Consider the following 13,794-nt stretch of genomic DNA (forward strand, 5'->3'; position numbering starts at 1 on the left):
CGGAAAAACATACGTTTTGACTGTTAAACCCTGACTTTATTTAGGTGAAGATTCAACACATTAGCGTGACAATTTAATTTAAAGGTGTTTTCTCCTCTTCTGGCGTATCGTGATGGAAGAACCATGCCAGCTTTGGATGCGGTTATCTTAGCGATACTTTTGCAATACCCTCGAAATACATATCGTTGGAAAGCTTTGTTTATGACTGGTTTCGCCTTGCAGGGTCACATATGATAAATCATATCACCACAACTGCTGAGGCCAGGAAGGAAGATCTGTACATTGCATAGTCCTGTCATGTTGCATTCTAGTACATTGTCTAGTGCCAGCTGTGCCTTTGTAAAATGTAATGGACATTCTTGGAAGTATTGTGGACAACATCGTGTATCGTGTAGGACAACAGTCGGTTCAAGCTCTGATGGCAGTATTGTGGGCCGTGTAGGATAACATTCGATTCTAGCCCTGATGGCAGTGTTGTGGACCGTGTAGGATAACAGTCAGTTCTAGCCCTGATGGCAGTGTTGTGGACCGTGTAGGATAACAGTCGGTTCTAGCCCTGATGGCAGTGTTGTGGACCGTGTAGGATAACAGTCGGTTCTAGCCCTGATGGCAGTGTTGTGGACCGTGTAGGATAACAGTCGGTTCTAGCCCTGATGGCAGTGTTGTGGACCGTGTAGGATAACAGTCGGTTCTAGTCCTGATGGCAGTGTTGTGGATCGTGTAGGACAACATTCGGTTCTAGCCCTGATGGCAGTGTTGTGGACCGTGTAGGATAACAGTCGGTTCTAGCCCTGATGGCAGTGTTGTGGACCGTGTAGGATAACAGTCGGTTCTAGCCCTGATGGAACACAAAGAGTGGATCATCATTTTTCACATATATTATATTTTCATATTACGTTTTTTTTTTAATTCAGCATTCCAAACAGGAAAGACTCGTTTTCAATCCCGTCTGAGATTTGGGACGGCAGGACACTCAAAATGCCTGCTTGTCTTGAAGCTCTTCATGAGCTGTTTGAATCACTGTCCTTCTGTACAAATGAACTTACTGAGGGTCTCCACTTTTACACTGACAGCATGACACTGCAGCCTGCATTTGTTTGTTATAAGCAGACTCCATTCCTCCTTCATTTATGTTTGTTTATTTGTATGTTTATGTTTATGTTTATGTATACATTTATGTTTATGTTTTAAAAAGCGACATACAGTCTATGAACGGATATTAGTTAAAATACCGGTTTGAAATAAAGTTGGTGCAGTGCTCGTTCAAACATGCTATTCCTGTAGCCCAATTACATGCCTGCAGGTAGGCCTGCTTTAAAAATAGGATGATAGGGAAACCATAATTCCAGGTAAGCATTCAATAAAGAATACAGATAATATAATAATATAATAAATGTGAAGTGAGCAGAATTTAAGCATGGCTGCATGTGACATTTTTTACAAATCAAAGTGACACAATCCTAACAGCTGTTTTGAGTCAATGTTATATGCTTAGCCTATTGAATAACTTGATGATAGAGAAAACAAACCATTTTGTGGGATGATGCATCATCATATGAAATTTGCAACGGTGTGACTCAAAAACAGTCTCTGGTGACATCACACTCTGTCTGCCACTCGATGCTTGTCGCTGGTTGTGCTTTGCATGTGTGGCATTCTGAGACGTTCTTTAATTCGGGACCATTATTCGTCGTTTCAATTTAGGACCTTGCCGTTGGAATTGTCGTTTGCTTATTCAAAGTATAAAGACAGCCCAAAGTAGCCTGGGCTATTCGAAGTGTCCGTTTATTGTACATCATTTTTTATGTCATTTTGAAGAGCCACTGCATACCTGTGTGTGTTGGCGTGTTGTTGCAAAATCCATGGAGTCATTTTATGCAAGCAAACCGCATACAGGGGGTCTTTATTGTTGAGGTCAGACATGTTAACACATGTTGCACTCGCTTAACTTTTTACCCGTGTAACCTACACTGATCCAGTTCTGCCAAAGCCCTGCTTCTATCTTCACTGGTACAGTACCGCTTACAGTACAGTGCTGTGTGGGAGGGGGAGTGGCTAGCGGCGAAAGCCAATGTGCTTCTTTTACCATTATATTTACGATATCTTTTGCATTTCTTATTCAAACAACGTCAATTTGGCACTGCACTTACTCATGCCCCTAGCAAGACACCTGCCAAGTTTAAAATCAGTCTGACAAACGATCAGCGAGATATGCGTGCCACAGACACACACAGACACTTCTTGCTTTATAGATAGATAAATTATTATTATTATTATTATTATTATTATTATTATTAGTTCATTTAGTTGACTCCATTCCTCCTTTTCTCCTTTTGCCATATTCTGGGGTTAAGTTGTTTTATTTCCATCACATGACCCTGGACTATTCCAGTGGAGTTAAGGAGTTCTTTTATTACCATCAAATGCAGCTCCCTTTCCCTCCATTCAGTTGGTCTGACCACACCACTCCTCTCTGAAATGACCCTGGACTAGACTGAGCTTACAGTAGACCTGGTGATATATGTTTTCTTTTTTTTACCAGAGGACAGATTTATCTGGGATTTATGATTATCTAGTTAAAGATTGTGGTACACATGCATGCCTGTCACAGAACAGTTGTGAAGTCTAAACATATGACATAGGACTGCCAATTGCAAAAAAGACAAACCACAAAATCTAAACTATATAGCAATCCTAGGACTAGTGAAGACATGTAGTATAATCTATACATTACTCTACAATAGGACTAGTGAACTCATGTAGTATAATCTATACATTACTCTACAATAGGACTAGTGAAGTCATGTAGTATCATCTATACGTTACTCTACAATAGGACTAGTGAAGTCATGTAGTATAATATATACATTACTCTACAATAGGACTAGTGAAGTCTTGTAGTATAATATCTACATTACTCTATGTCTATAGAATACTAGTGATGTCATGTAGTATAATCTATACATTACTCTACAATAGGACTAGTGATGTCATGTAGTATAATCTATACATTACTCTACAATAGGACTAGTGATGTCATGTAGTATAATCTATACATTACTCTACAATGGGACTAGTGAAGTCATGTAGTATAATCTATACATTACAATATGACTAGTGAAGTCATGTACCGGGCAGCCGTGGCCCACTGGTTAGCACTCTGGACTTGTAACCAGAGGGTTGCCCTGACCAGTGGGCCGCGGCTGAAGTGCCCTTGAGCAAGGCACCTAACCCCTCACTGCTCCCAGAGTGCCGCCGTTGAAGCAGGCAGCTCACTGCGCCGGGATTAGTGTGTGCTTCACCTCACTGTGTGTTCACTGTGTGCTGTGTGTGTTTCTCTAATTCACGGATTGGGTTAAATGCAGAGACCAAATTTCCCTCACGGGATCAAAAAAGTATATATACTTATACTTATGTAGTATAATCTATACATTACTCTACTTCTATTAAGTGGGCTGGAGCGTTCTCTGCATTCTCTTGGAAAGATGTCTGAATAATTTGACATCTCGGGCATTCTTTACAGGTTCTCATTGAGAAAATCCCATTATTATTATTATTATTATTATTATTATTATTATTATTATTAACATATCAGGCATTCTTCACAGGTTCTCATTGAGAAAATCTTATTATTATTATTATTATTATTATTATTATTATTATTATTTTTATTATAACATCTTGGACATTCTTTAATCTACTCTCCCTCTGGCCTCTGGTGGTGTCCTCTTCATCACCATAGCGACATACTAACATTCCAAAAGTGGTTCGGTGATGTAACCGACCCTGTTGCGTGCTGGGATAACAAACATGTGCTTTTTGATTGGTTGGTTGGTTTTTGCCATGGTGTGCCCATGGTGTGGTTCAATTTAAATAACCTATGGGCTACTGCTTGCTGTTGACGTTGGCTATGGCAGGTTTGGCCCCCAATTGTTTTTGTTTTTGTTGTTGGCGGAGTGAATGAAATAAACAAATGAAATAAATATGACCAGGCAGTAGGTTGCAGCAACTATCTGATTAGTTGTCAACTATCAAATTAATCGCCAACTATTTTCATAATGGTTAATCGGTGTCTGATTTTTTTTTTTTTCAGGAAAATACCTGCAGACTTTTAAACGTGAATTGATTTATTAACTCTTCTATGACAGAAAGCAAAATATAATTTGGCGTGTGAACAAAACGCATCATTTCATTTTCATTTCAGATTTAATCTTAGGCTTTGTAAAGCACTGATGGACATTTTTACCATTGTTTCACATTTTATCACGATTCAACAATAATAATAAGGAAATAATCAACAGCTTAATTTACTATAAAAATAAACGCATTAAGACCTAAAGACTGATAAAATAAAGTTGAGCAGTCCCCAGTCCATTCCTACACTCCCCTCTTAATTGTAAATTGTTGCTGTTGTTGTTGCTGGTTGCTATTCAATCAATGTACTTCCTCAGCCCAACATTTTGGTAGGGTACAATTACTTTCGGATATCCATTACAACAAAATCATATAGAAATAACAAGTAAGAAAATTATTAATTTTATTTTGTCAAGAATCAAGATATGAAAAATCTGGGTGGACACATGACCACTCACAACTTCTATGGGCATGTACGTTGCCACTGAGGACAAAGGTTAAAGGTTAAAGTTGACCAAAGTGTTAAGTCAGAGACTTTCTAATGTGGAGACACAGCACTCAAAAAATACTCCATAGAAATGCATGGGGCTAGTTTGTCACGCCAATATGGCCGTTGTCTACACATATCCCACCCCTTCCTCGGCAAAACGTCGACATGTGAATACATTGAGCCAATCATATGGTGTGTTGTGAAGACATCGTGCCAATCATGTGTTGTGATCTCGCCGCTGGAGCAAGATTGGTGTCGTCAAGCCTTGCGCACGCGCATTTCTGCCTAAATGGATGCCCGACGAGTGCCCAAAAAGCGTTGTCAAATGGCCGCCGAGTGGAGGGACTTGCCTAAAAGGACTTTGGTTGAGCTTATACAGCTGGTCTTGGGCTTGTTGTGTTGTGTTGTGTTGTTGTTGTTGTTGTTGTTAAGTGATTGTAAGTAACCACCAGTATGTGTGTTTGTACATCTTTGCCACTAATTTCCACCTATCTTGCATTTATGTTGCGGGCGGGCCTACAGTTATTTTCAAAAACGATATATTTAAACGTGTGTGCTTAGTGTTCACCAAATTCAAGGTCTCAGTAGCATACAGACATCACACACAACATGCACTAACAGCAGAAAAAGTAATAAAAGTATATAATAGCCAAATATAAAAAACACAACTAAGCAATACGGACATAAGGACAGTCAAAGATAAAGAATATACTAAAATATACATTTAAGATGTTGTGGAAGACCTACGTCATAAGTTCAGTCACTTATAAGACCTGGGCTGCATATTGCTACATCATCACCAAATCAGACCACAGACACTAAACAGACACCATCAGACAAAAGCCTTCTGTGTGTGTTCAGCTCCACAAGAGAGGGAGCAAAATACTAGGCCCATTACTGTCAATCTGCCCGCTCCTTATTGCCCACTATGCTTCTCATAGAGACATTAATGACATATTAGGAGTTATTTGGTGTAAACATAGTTCAGTAAGAACGCGGGCTTACACTTGGCAAACCCGAGTGAAACCTAGCCTACCACTTGGCGATTGGATCAAAGGGGGCTGACAGGCCGGCAGGCGGCTAGCGCGCGCTCCTAATTATTTCTAAACAAACAAACCAATAATCGGCCCGCAGGGCGCAACTCTGTGACGTTCAGCACATAAACAGCATTTACGAGAGCCAGACTGGAGCTACCGCGACTGACCCTGCAAATAACAACAGTTACGTCACCAAAATAAACACATGACATGTTGGAAACTCATCTCTCTCTCTCTCTCACACACACACACACACACTCTCTCTCGCTCTCTCCCTCTCTCTCTCTCTCTTTCTCTCTCTCTCTCTCTCACACACAAGCCTAGATGTAAACAATTTCGCGGCAACATGAGCTCGGTGTGCTTTGTCAATGTGTCAGCATAGGTTTCGTCACGTCGCGCAAACCCACAGATGGGCTCGCTTTAATTGTCCATTCAATCGATGTGAGAACTAATTCTCTCAATTACCACTGATTTTAGCGTGGCTAATTTGAGGCCCGCGACCACCCCCGCCCTCCCCATCTCCTCGCGCGCACCCTCCCGTCTGCGAGCGAACAGATTTTAGTCAAGCCGAGCCAAGGGTCCCTCGTGCGGCCGTCTGTTCTGCACTGATAACGGCGGCATGAGCACGCGGAAAGCGAAAAGCTCGCCCGTCTCTCCCATCATCGTCTGAATAAAAACGACAAAAAAGGCGGTGTATACACGCGACTCCTTAAAAGGCATCTCAATCGCGCGCACGCATGCAAACCTGCGGATAAGCACAGCTTAGGCCGTTAGCTGAATACCAGGCAATAATACGGCGGCTTACCACCCCCACCCCCCTCCTCCCCTCACCACTATTAAAAGATCTAACGGCTTATGGCCTGGCATCACTTTCTATCTCCGTTGTCTACGAAGCCAAATACCCTTCGGCTCATTTAGACTGCACAGAAATGAGTCTACAATTTTTACCGTTTCAATTGTGCTGACGAAGACACCAATTGACCCCAAATGATTCTGAAACAAAAAGCCCCGCATGCGTCTCGTCTTTGATGTGGTGAAGTGGCGGCTTTGAGTGTACCGGGAGTCTGTCGCGACTCGCGAGCGCTGAAACAGACTGCCGAGAGCTGTGCGCTCCAGACGCGGGTTTCGTCTCGGGTATCTGGGCTGAGGCGAGCGGAGACGGTGTGAACTGTGCAGTAGCCTAGTGGGCTAGCCTACATTATATTCGGTGGATGATGATGATGATGATGATGATGTTGATGATGATGAAACAGTTTTAAGAAGTGCCTTCTGGTCGTTATTGTCCACTGAGCAGGAGGATCTCTGTCTTATTTATCTATTCGCTAAAAACCAAACCTTAATTAAGCCTGGCACGATTAAAATAACCTGTTAAATAATACTGCTTTGATCTAAAGAAATCAATCTGCTTTGATTTATATGGTCATCTTACTTACCTTTAGCGGGATGAAATATAGACGCTATTTTTCGATGTATAGGCTAATATATAAGTTATAGATACCTACATTATATAAGTAATAATACATTCCAGAAAATGCAGAGGAAAATGCTTATATTGTTGAATGCTGTTTTTGGGAAAAAATATTATTTATCTGGCAGATTGATGGCGATGTTTTATTCTGATTTCAAACCAAGGAAAACCAATTTCGCAGGCATATTAATAAAAACCTCAAACTATATCACCACAGCCCCTTGAAATAATAATAATAATAATGATAATAATAATAATAATAATAATAATAATTCGTAATTTACTCATATACATAGCCTATTATATGATAAGCCTACAAAAAGGTCGTTGTATAACAATACAAGTGGTCATGATCGTATTATTCTTATACTTATTAATATTATTATTATTATTATTAGTATACTATTGTTGTTGTTGTTGTTTTTATTATTATTATTATTGACGGTTGTTGATCATACAAAATAATAATAAAAGAATAACGCAAAGGCTGAGTTACACGAGAGGGTTACACAGACGGAAGCTCGCGCCTTGATCACTTCAGCACCTGGCTAACGAGGAGACCTCGCGCCAACCCACTGGGAACAGGCCGTAACCTCATATCCTCCAACCACACCGTGGCCACACAGCGGCTCGACCTCCCTCAACACACACACACACACACACACACACACACACACCATTCTACACGAGCTCCTGCCGCTCCCACATCTGCTGTTTCTTTGTAATGTGTTAACTTCGGCCATCTCCACATCTACCGGGGTATGTATGCGACACGCGCAAAGCCTCACACATCCACGCTCACATCCACGTGTATCAAGTTACTCATATGTGGATCCAACACCTGACAGCTCTTGACGTTCAGTCGATGAGCCCGGCCATTATACCGTTAGATGAACATGTATTCATTTATGAGGGATTTTAAACGTGGCGGAAGGCAAACCAGCGTCTACAAGTAGTCGTAGGTTCTATTTCTCACGTTGTTACCTGGACTCGCGACTCTACGAGGTCGAGGCGCAGCGCCAGGGCCTCGCGCATGAACACATCGGGGTAGTGGCTCTCCGTAAAGGCCTTCTCCAGCTCCTCGAGTTGCCAGCCGGTGAAGTTAGTGCGCGTGCGTCTCCGCTTGCAGCCCGGACTGTCCTTCTCCGGGTCTCCTGAGTCTTCAAATGAGAGAGAGAAAGAAAGAGAAAGAAATACACACACACACACACAGAGAGAGACACACACACAAACATAAACATATGAACACTAGCAATAAACACACACACACACACACACACACACACACACAATAAATTATAGTAAACCAGATCTAATAATACTGGAATATAATATAGGCATGATATAACGTACAGAATCATATTACAAATGCTAAAATAAAATTTGTATAATTGATTGATGTTATGTTCAGTTGATTGTTAATTGTTGTCTGTGTCTGAGATTTTTTTAGAATACATATACATAGCCTAAAATATGGGCTTTTTTAGAATACATATAGACTTAGCCTATAATATGGGCTTCTTGTGTTTTTTTATCACTGCTGTTACCAGTTTGTGTTAAATATAAAAAATACAATATTATGATATAAATAATAATAGGCTACATATACAATGTTACCAAAAATGTTTGACTTCACATTTTCCAAACTGACCGAGATGAATGCACTCGACTCTACAGTCTCTCATAAAATGCAAAGAAAACTGATTATCCAACGTCATGTCTTATGCATTAGCTTATTTCTTAAAGCCGGGTCTTTGTTTAACGCGTATTTTTTGTGTAATAATTATGTTGGTTTAATATTGCTGTAAATACCAAAATAGGCTATTATCTCGTCCCTTCACTATTAGTTAAGATGTAAATTGTGAAGGTTCACACAACCATGGATAAATGCGAGTTCTAAGCAGCCAACATTAAGTGTGTTAAGATTTCGAGTGATTATGTTTCTTTCTTGATTTGTTGGCGATGGAATATCGCTGGATATGAAATCATTTCGGCGCGCGCAGTCCCTCCCGGACCCGTGCCAGTGCCCTAGGCGCTGCCGAGCTATGAGGCTATTTCTGCTGCTCAGTGATGTGTGTGTGTGTGTGTGTGTGTGTGTGTGTAGATGTAATAATTAACACGCTTACCTGAGAGCTTGTAGTGATGATTGTCTCCGTTTAAACCGCCGCAGCCGGACGATAAGAGCGGGTTTGTGTTGTTCACAGACGCCGAGCAGGAGCCGTTCAGTAATCCGTCTATGGAGAAGGGAACGGCGGCGCCCGAGGGTAGCTGGTGCCCGGCCAGGTCGTAAACGTGGTGGTGATGACCCAAGTGGTAGGAGAACCCCATCCCGACCATGCCGCCCAGGGAGCCCCCAAAAGGCGCGTGGGAGTGCTCGAGTATCCGGCTGTCCATCATTTTCCACCAGCGGCGGCTGGAGGACAGTGGGGCGCTCGGCTCGGCTCGGCTCGGCCGTCGTGAACTCAGAGCGCGTGCGGCAGCAGCGGCACGAGCAGCGGACAGGACGTGGACATGCCGCGCTCGGAATGAAGGAGAGGCGCGTGAGCGCAGAAGATTTTCCCCCCACTTTGTCAACACAAGGCCTCCCACTTCCTTTCCCTTCCGCGAGGAATCCACGGCCTGGGAGCATGCAGTTTGGGGACCAATAAGAAACGCTAATCGACGCTGACGTCAGAGACGTAGCTCTAAACCATTTTCCATTTCAATTGCTAATTAGCCCTGACACCAACCTCCATAAACAATATCACCACTGTCACAACAGAGCGAGCGCGCGGGACTCCGGTAATCACGGCATCGCAGCCACGCACGAGGGCAAGCAAGGATGCGCTCGCGGAAGAGATGGTGAACTACTCACTTGATCAGTTCAAAAGCGGTGCGATTTTTCTCTCTCTCTCTCCCTCGCTGTCTTTCTTGCGCTATTTTTTCTTTGAATAAAATAACATGTCGTTTGTCCACTCGAAGGAAACAACGGCCTTAAGAGTCCACCCCCACTACCGTTACCGGCAGTTTCCCCCGCGCCTCGCTCCGCCCTAGATGTTTAAAGGGGATGTTTTCCAATTTACGGGAGACGAGAGGGGCGCTCTGAATAGAGTGATCTTATAATAGGCGATTCATCACGGCCCTTTCGCTAGCTGTCAGGATGAATTTAAAACTACAAGGCGCTGTCCGTTGCCCACCCTCCGCACCCTCGCTCTCACTCGCATACAAACACAAGCACGCACGCACTCACAGAAAGAGGGAGATTTGATTCACTGCCGTGTCGCGCGAGTTACATTGTGGAGTATGTTTGTAAAACTAGAAAGAGGGTTTCTATTAATCAAATGTTTATTCCGTCACTGTTTTTGTTGTTGTTGTTGAAAACCTATTTCAGAGAGATAGCCATATCTTCTATCCCCTGGTGAGAGACAAGGCAACTTTTTTGGCAATGTTGCTGGACTGTTTTGCTGCATGTTGTTGCTCGGCACATTCCCCGCACATATTTTGCAACAGTTTAATTGAAGGAGAACTGAAATCATCAGTATGCAAATATCCATGATCAGTAAATAGGCTACGAACACTTGGGGTTACGTTATTTAAAAGTTGCCCCTGGCATACCTTCAGGACAAACAAGTACATAAGCGAATGGCGAAGAATTAGATTCCAAAACAAACAGACAATATTTTTACATTGCGTAATACGTTGGAAATGTAGCACCAAATATTAAGCTATTAATCTATAAAGCTATTACGACCCCAGAGCCTCACAGATTTAACCACAGCGCTCCTGTAATGAGGCATATTGATCATCAAACAGAACCTATCAAGGGTCTCACACGAGTCACTCTAGTGTAGCAAGGCTAACACGATAAATCAATAAGAATCTATTTACAGAAGGGTCTGCTTTTATAGAGCGCCCATTGGACGAGTCTTTCTGTCTGTTTCCCCCAATTCGCTTCAGCTCTTTAAGGCAGTTCTAGGCCTACAGATCCTCTAAAGGGGCGGAGGGATGCCAAGCTGGCGGCTCATGAAATGATTCCTCATATCCTGTACTGTCATATTAGCATTAAGGTCAATGTTGTTGATTATAAGAATATTAGCCCCCCCCCTCTCACAGTGGGCTACCTGCAAATGTGGCATTCGCGAATGAGTTTAATATCGCCCTTAAACAACGTTTGGCTAATGCAAACCCAAAACTTATATGACATTTAAAATGGATGTGTGACGGGCGCGGCGAGTGCGACCCCCCGAGGGCATCAGACTTATTCATGAGCTCATTTCTCGTCGTCCTTTATAAATACGAAATGTAAACGGTGTCCGGAGGGGTGCCTGCCGCCTACAGCCGTAACCGCCTCGTTTTGTGTCAAATACGGACAGAGACAGAGACTCACAGAGTGGGAGAGAGACGGGGAGAGAGAGCGAGAGAGAGAGACGGTGCGCGTGGCCTTGAATACAGAGAGGTAATCAGTGGCGTGCATGTATAACAGTAAGTGGGTCCACGCTCGTTTTCTCATTTCCTTCTTCTCTCTCTCTCTCTCTCTCTCTCTCTCTCTCTCTCTCTCTTTCCGCCGTTTGCCTTCACCTCCTCCATTACCGTGAATTAATTCGACTTTATTTATCCAATTTCTCCTGCCGCCAGAATGTTAATTCGAGTTGAAATTTCTCCGCGCTCGCTGGCGCGCGCTGACCCCGGTGGCACCGGGAGCGGCGTGTTGTAATAACCCGAATCTTTCGACAGAAGGCCCCGATAATTGTTACCTTATTAGCATGCAAATTGTTTAATTAATATTATTATGAAGAAGCATATAATCCGCGCGTCACTTGACCTCGGAGCCGGCGCGTGCCCGGCGGGACCTCTGAATTTCAATGCGTCCATTTAAGCCTGCTCTTGAAAGCGGCAGCTTTTTCTCCCCTCCCTCCCTCCCTCCCCCCCCCCTCTCTCTCTCTATCACTCTTTTTCTCCCTCTCTCTCACTCTACGGGAAAGAGAAAACAGAGTCTCATGCACAGAAACTCACTGAACGTAGCAAAGAGAGAGAGAGAGGAAGAGAGAGAGAGAGAGAGAGAGAGAGAGCGTGAGGTGTAAAGAGAGTGGTCTCTCTGATGCGCTAGCCTTTGTACCCCTTCTCCTTTACTCCCAAAACATTTCTTTTGCGCTGCACTCTAGCGAATTATGCAAATCCATTCTATTGAATTTATTTATTTATTTTCCCGCGCGCTCTCAGTCCCATTTTCAACTTCAAACTTCCATAATTGGCTGCTTGTCGTTCGCCTTTCAAGAGGCGCGTATAAAAAGACCCCCTGCGCGCGCTGAAGCGATTGGCGCGGCAAAAGCAGACAGGCGCAGGCAGCTCGGGAGGAGGCAGCCCTTGACACGCACGCAACCCCTGTGAGACACCGCCGTCAGAAGCCCGGGTTTGAGAATCGTTTTCTGTCTTTTCTTCCTTCACGTTCTCTTTTTTTCTGTCGTCTCTTCACCGGCCGAGCGACAGAGTCAGACGCGCGAGCTTTAATTAACTTGATAACAAGTTTTTAGGACGCATTTTAGGACGACGGCTTCCTCGCGCCTTGTTTCCCTTTTTTATTGCTTCCCTCCCGCCCTCTCCCTGTCTTATCGAACCGGCCTTTCAACCACCGTTCAAGTGTAGGCTGCTTTAACGAGAAGGAAAATACGCACACAAACACACACACACACATATGAAAACACATACACACACACACTACACACACCACGCTTTTACCCTCTTGCTCTTACCCATTTATACATAAAGCTTCCCTTGGCATATATCAGGTAGCCTACATAGAGGAACTCAACACATGCTGTGGGCAGTTATTTGTTAGTGTGTGTGTGTGTGTGTGTGTGTGTGTGTGTGTGTGTGTGTGTATGTGTGTGCGTGTGTTTGTGTGAGCGCGCGTGTTCCTGTGTGTGGCCAGTTACTGCTAGTTAATGTGTACCCCATGCCCATAGCAACTTAGTGATTCTCTCAAACTTCTCTATTTGTGTATGTGCGTGTGTGTGCCTACATGCGTGTGTGTGTGTGTGTGTGGGGGGGGCGCACTTCTCTAACCCTGAAAACCATATACACGACTTATTTACACAGACACAGTTAGTTGCCGATCAATTTAATACTCTCATATTATCGTTTTTGGATCCCTTTCAGCAATGTTACATCCACGTGATGTTTGAGAATGCGGAAACACTGACACCTGAAATTGTACAAATTGTGTCTGCAAAACGTATGGAGCGTTCGCAATACAGACTAGGTCAACACAGCCAGTAAGGGTGTACCGTCACACGCCACTGACGGGAATGTTGGGAAATTAACGTTTTAAAGAATATCTGGGTCCATTGCCGAATTTAACATAGAATTGCAGAACCATGAATTGTTGCGGAACGGAAGCTTTTGTTAGGTTCAAAAACTCCTTTCCTCTGGTTGACAGCTTCACTCATTTTCCTCCTTTGGTACTTTTTGGACTCTCTCTGTCTCACCCTCTTTCAAACAAACACACCTGCGTCCGACCAAAACGTACACTCTACCTCTCTCTCTCTCTCTCTCTCTCTCTCTCTCTTTCTCGCTGTTTCTCTCTCTCTTGCTTACCCTCTGAAACAAACACACATATACGCATAGCTTCTAACTGCTTGCTTCCTAAAGTAAGTCTGATTTGTCTTCGCTCTCCGTAGGTCTTGGCT

At 43.3% G+C, this 13,794-nt stretch overlaps 1 protein-coding gene across 1 annotated transcript in view; it reads right to left on the reverse strand.

Moving 5' to 3' along the window:
• The window catches only part of uncx4.1 (Unc4.1 homeobox (C. elegans)), a 12,459-nt gene extending 2,420 nt beyond the window's left edge, over positions 1-10,039 (reverse strand). Inside the window, exons 1-2 of the mRNA XM_048247646.1 lie at positions 9,256-10,039; positions 8,114-8,289 (exon numbers count right to left, since the gene is read on the reverse strand). Of these exons, the coding sequence (XP_048103603.1) occupies positions 8,114-8,289; positions 9,256-9,526 (447 nt within the window). The 5' untranslated portion in view covers positions 9,527-10,039. The remainder of the gene's footprint in view (positions 1-8,113; positions 8,290-9,255) is intronic.
• Between the last annotated feature and the right edge of the window lie 3,755 nt (positions 10,040-13,794).

Source organism: Alosa alosa, chromosome 7, assembly GCF_017589495.1.
Source record: "Alosa alosa isolate M-15738 ecotype Scorff River chromosome 7, AALO_Geno_1.1, whole genome shotgun sequence".
Lineage (NCBI taxonomy): Eukaryota > Metazoa > Chordata > Actinopteri > Clupeiformes > Clupeidae > Alosa > Alosa alosa.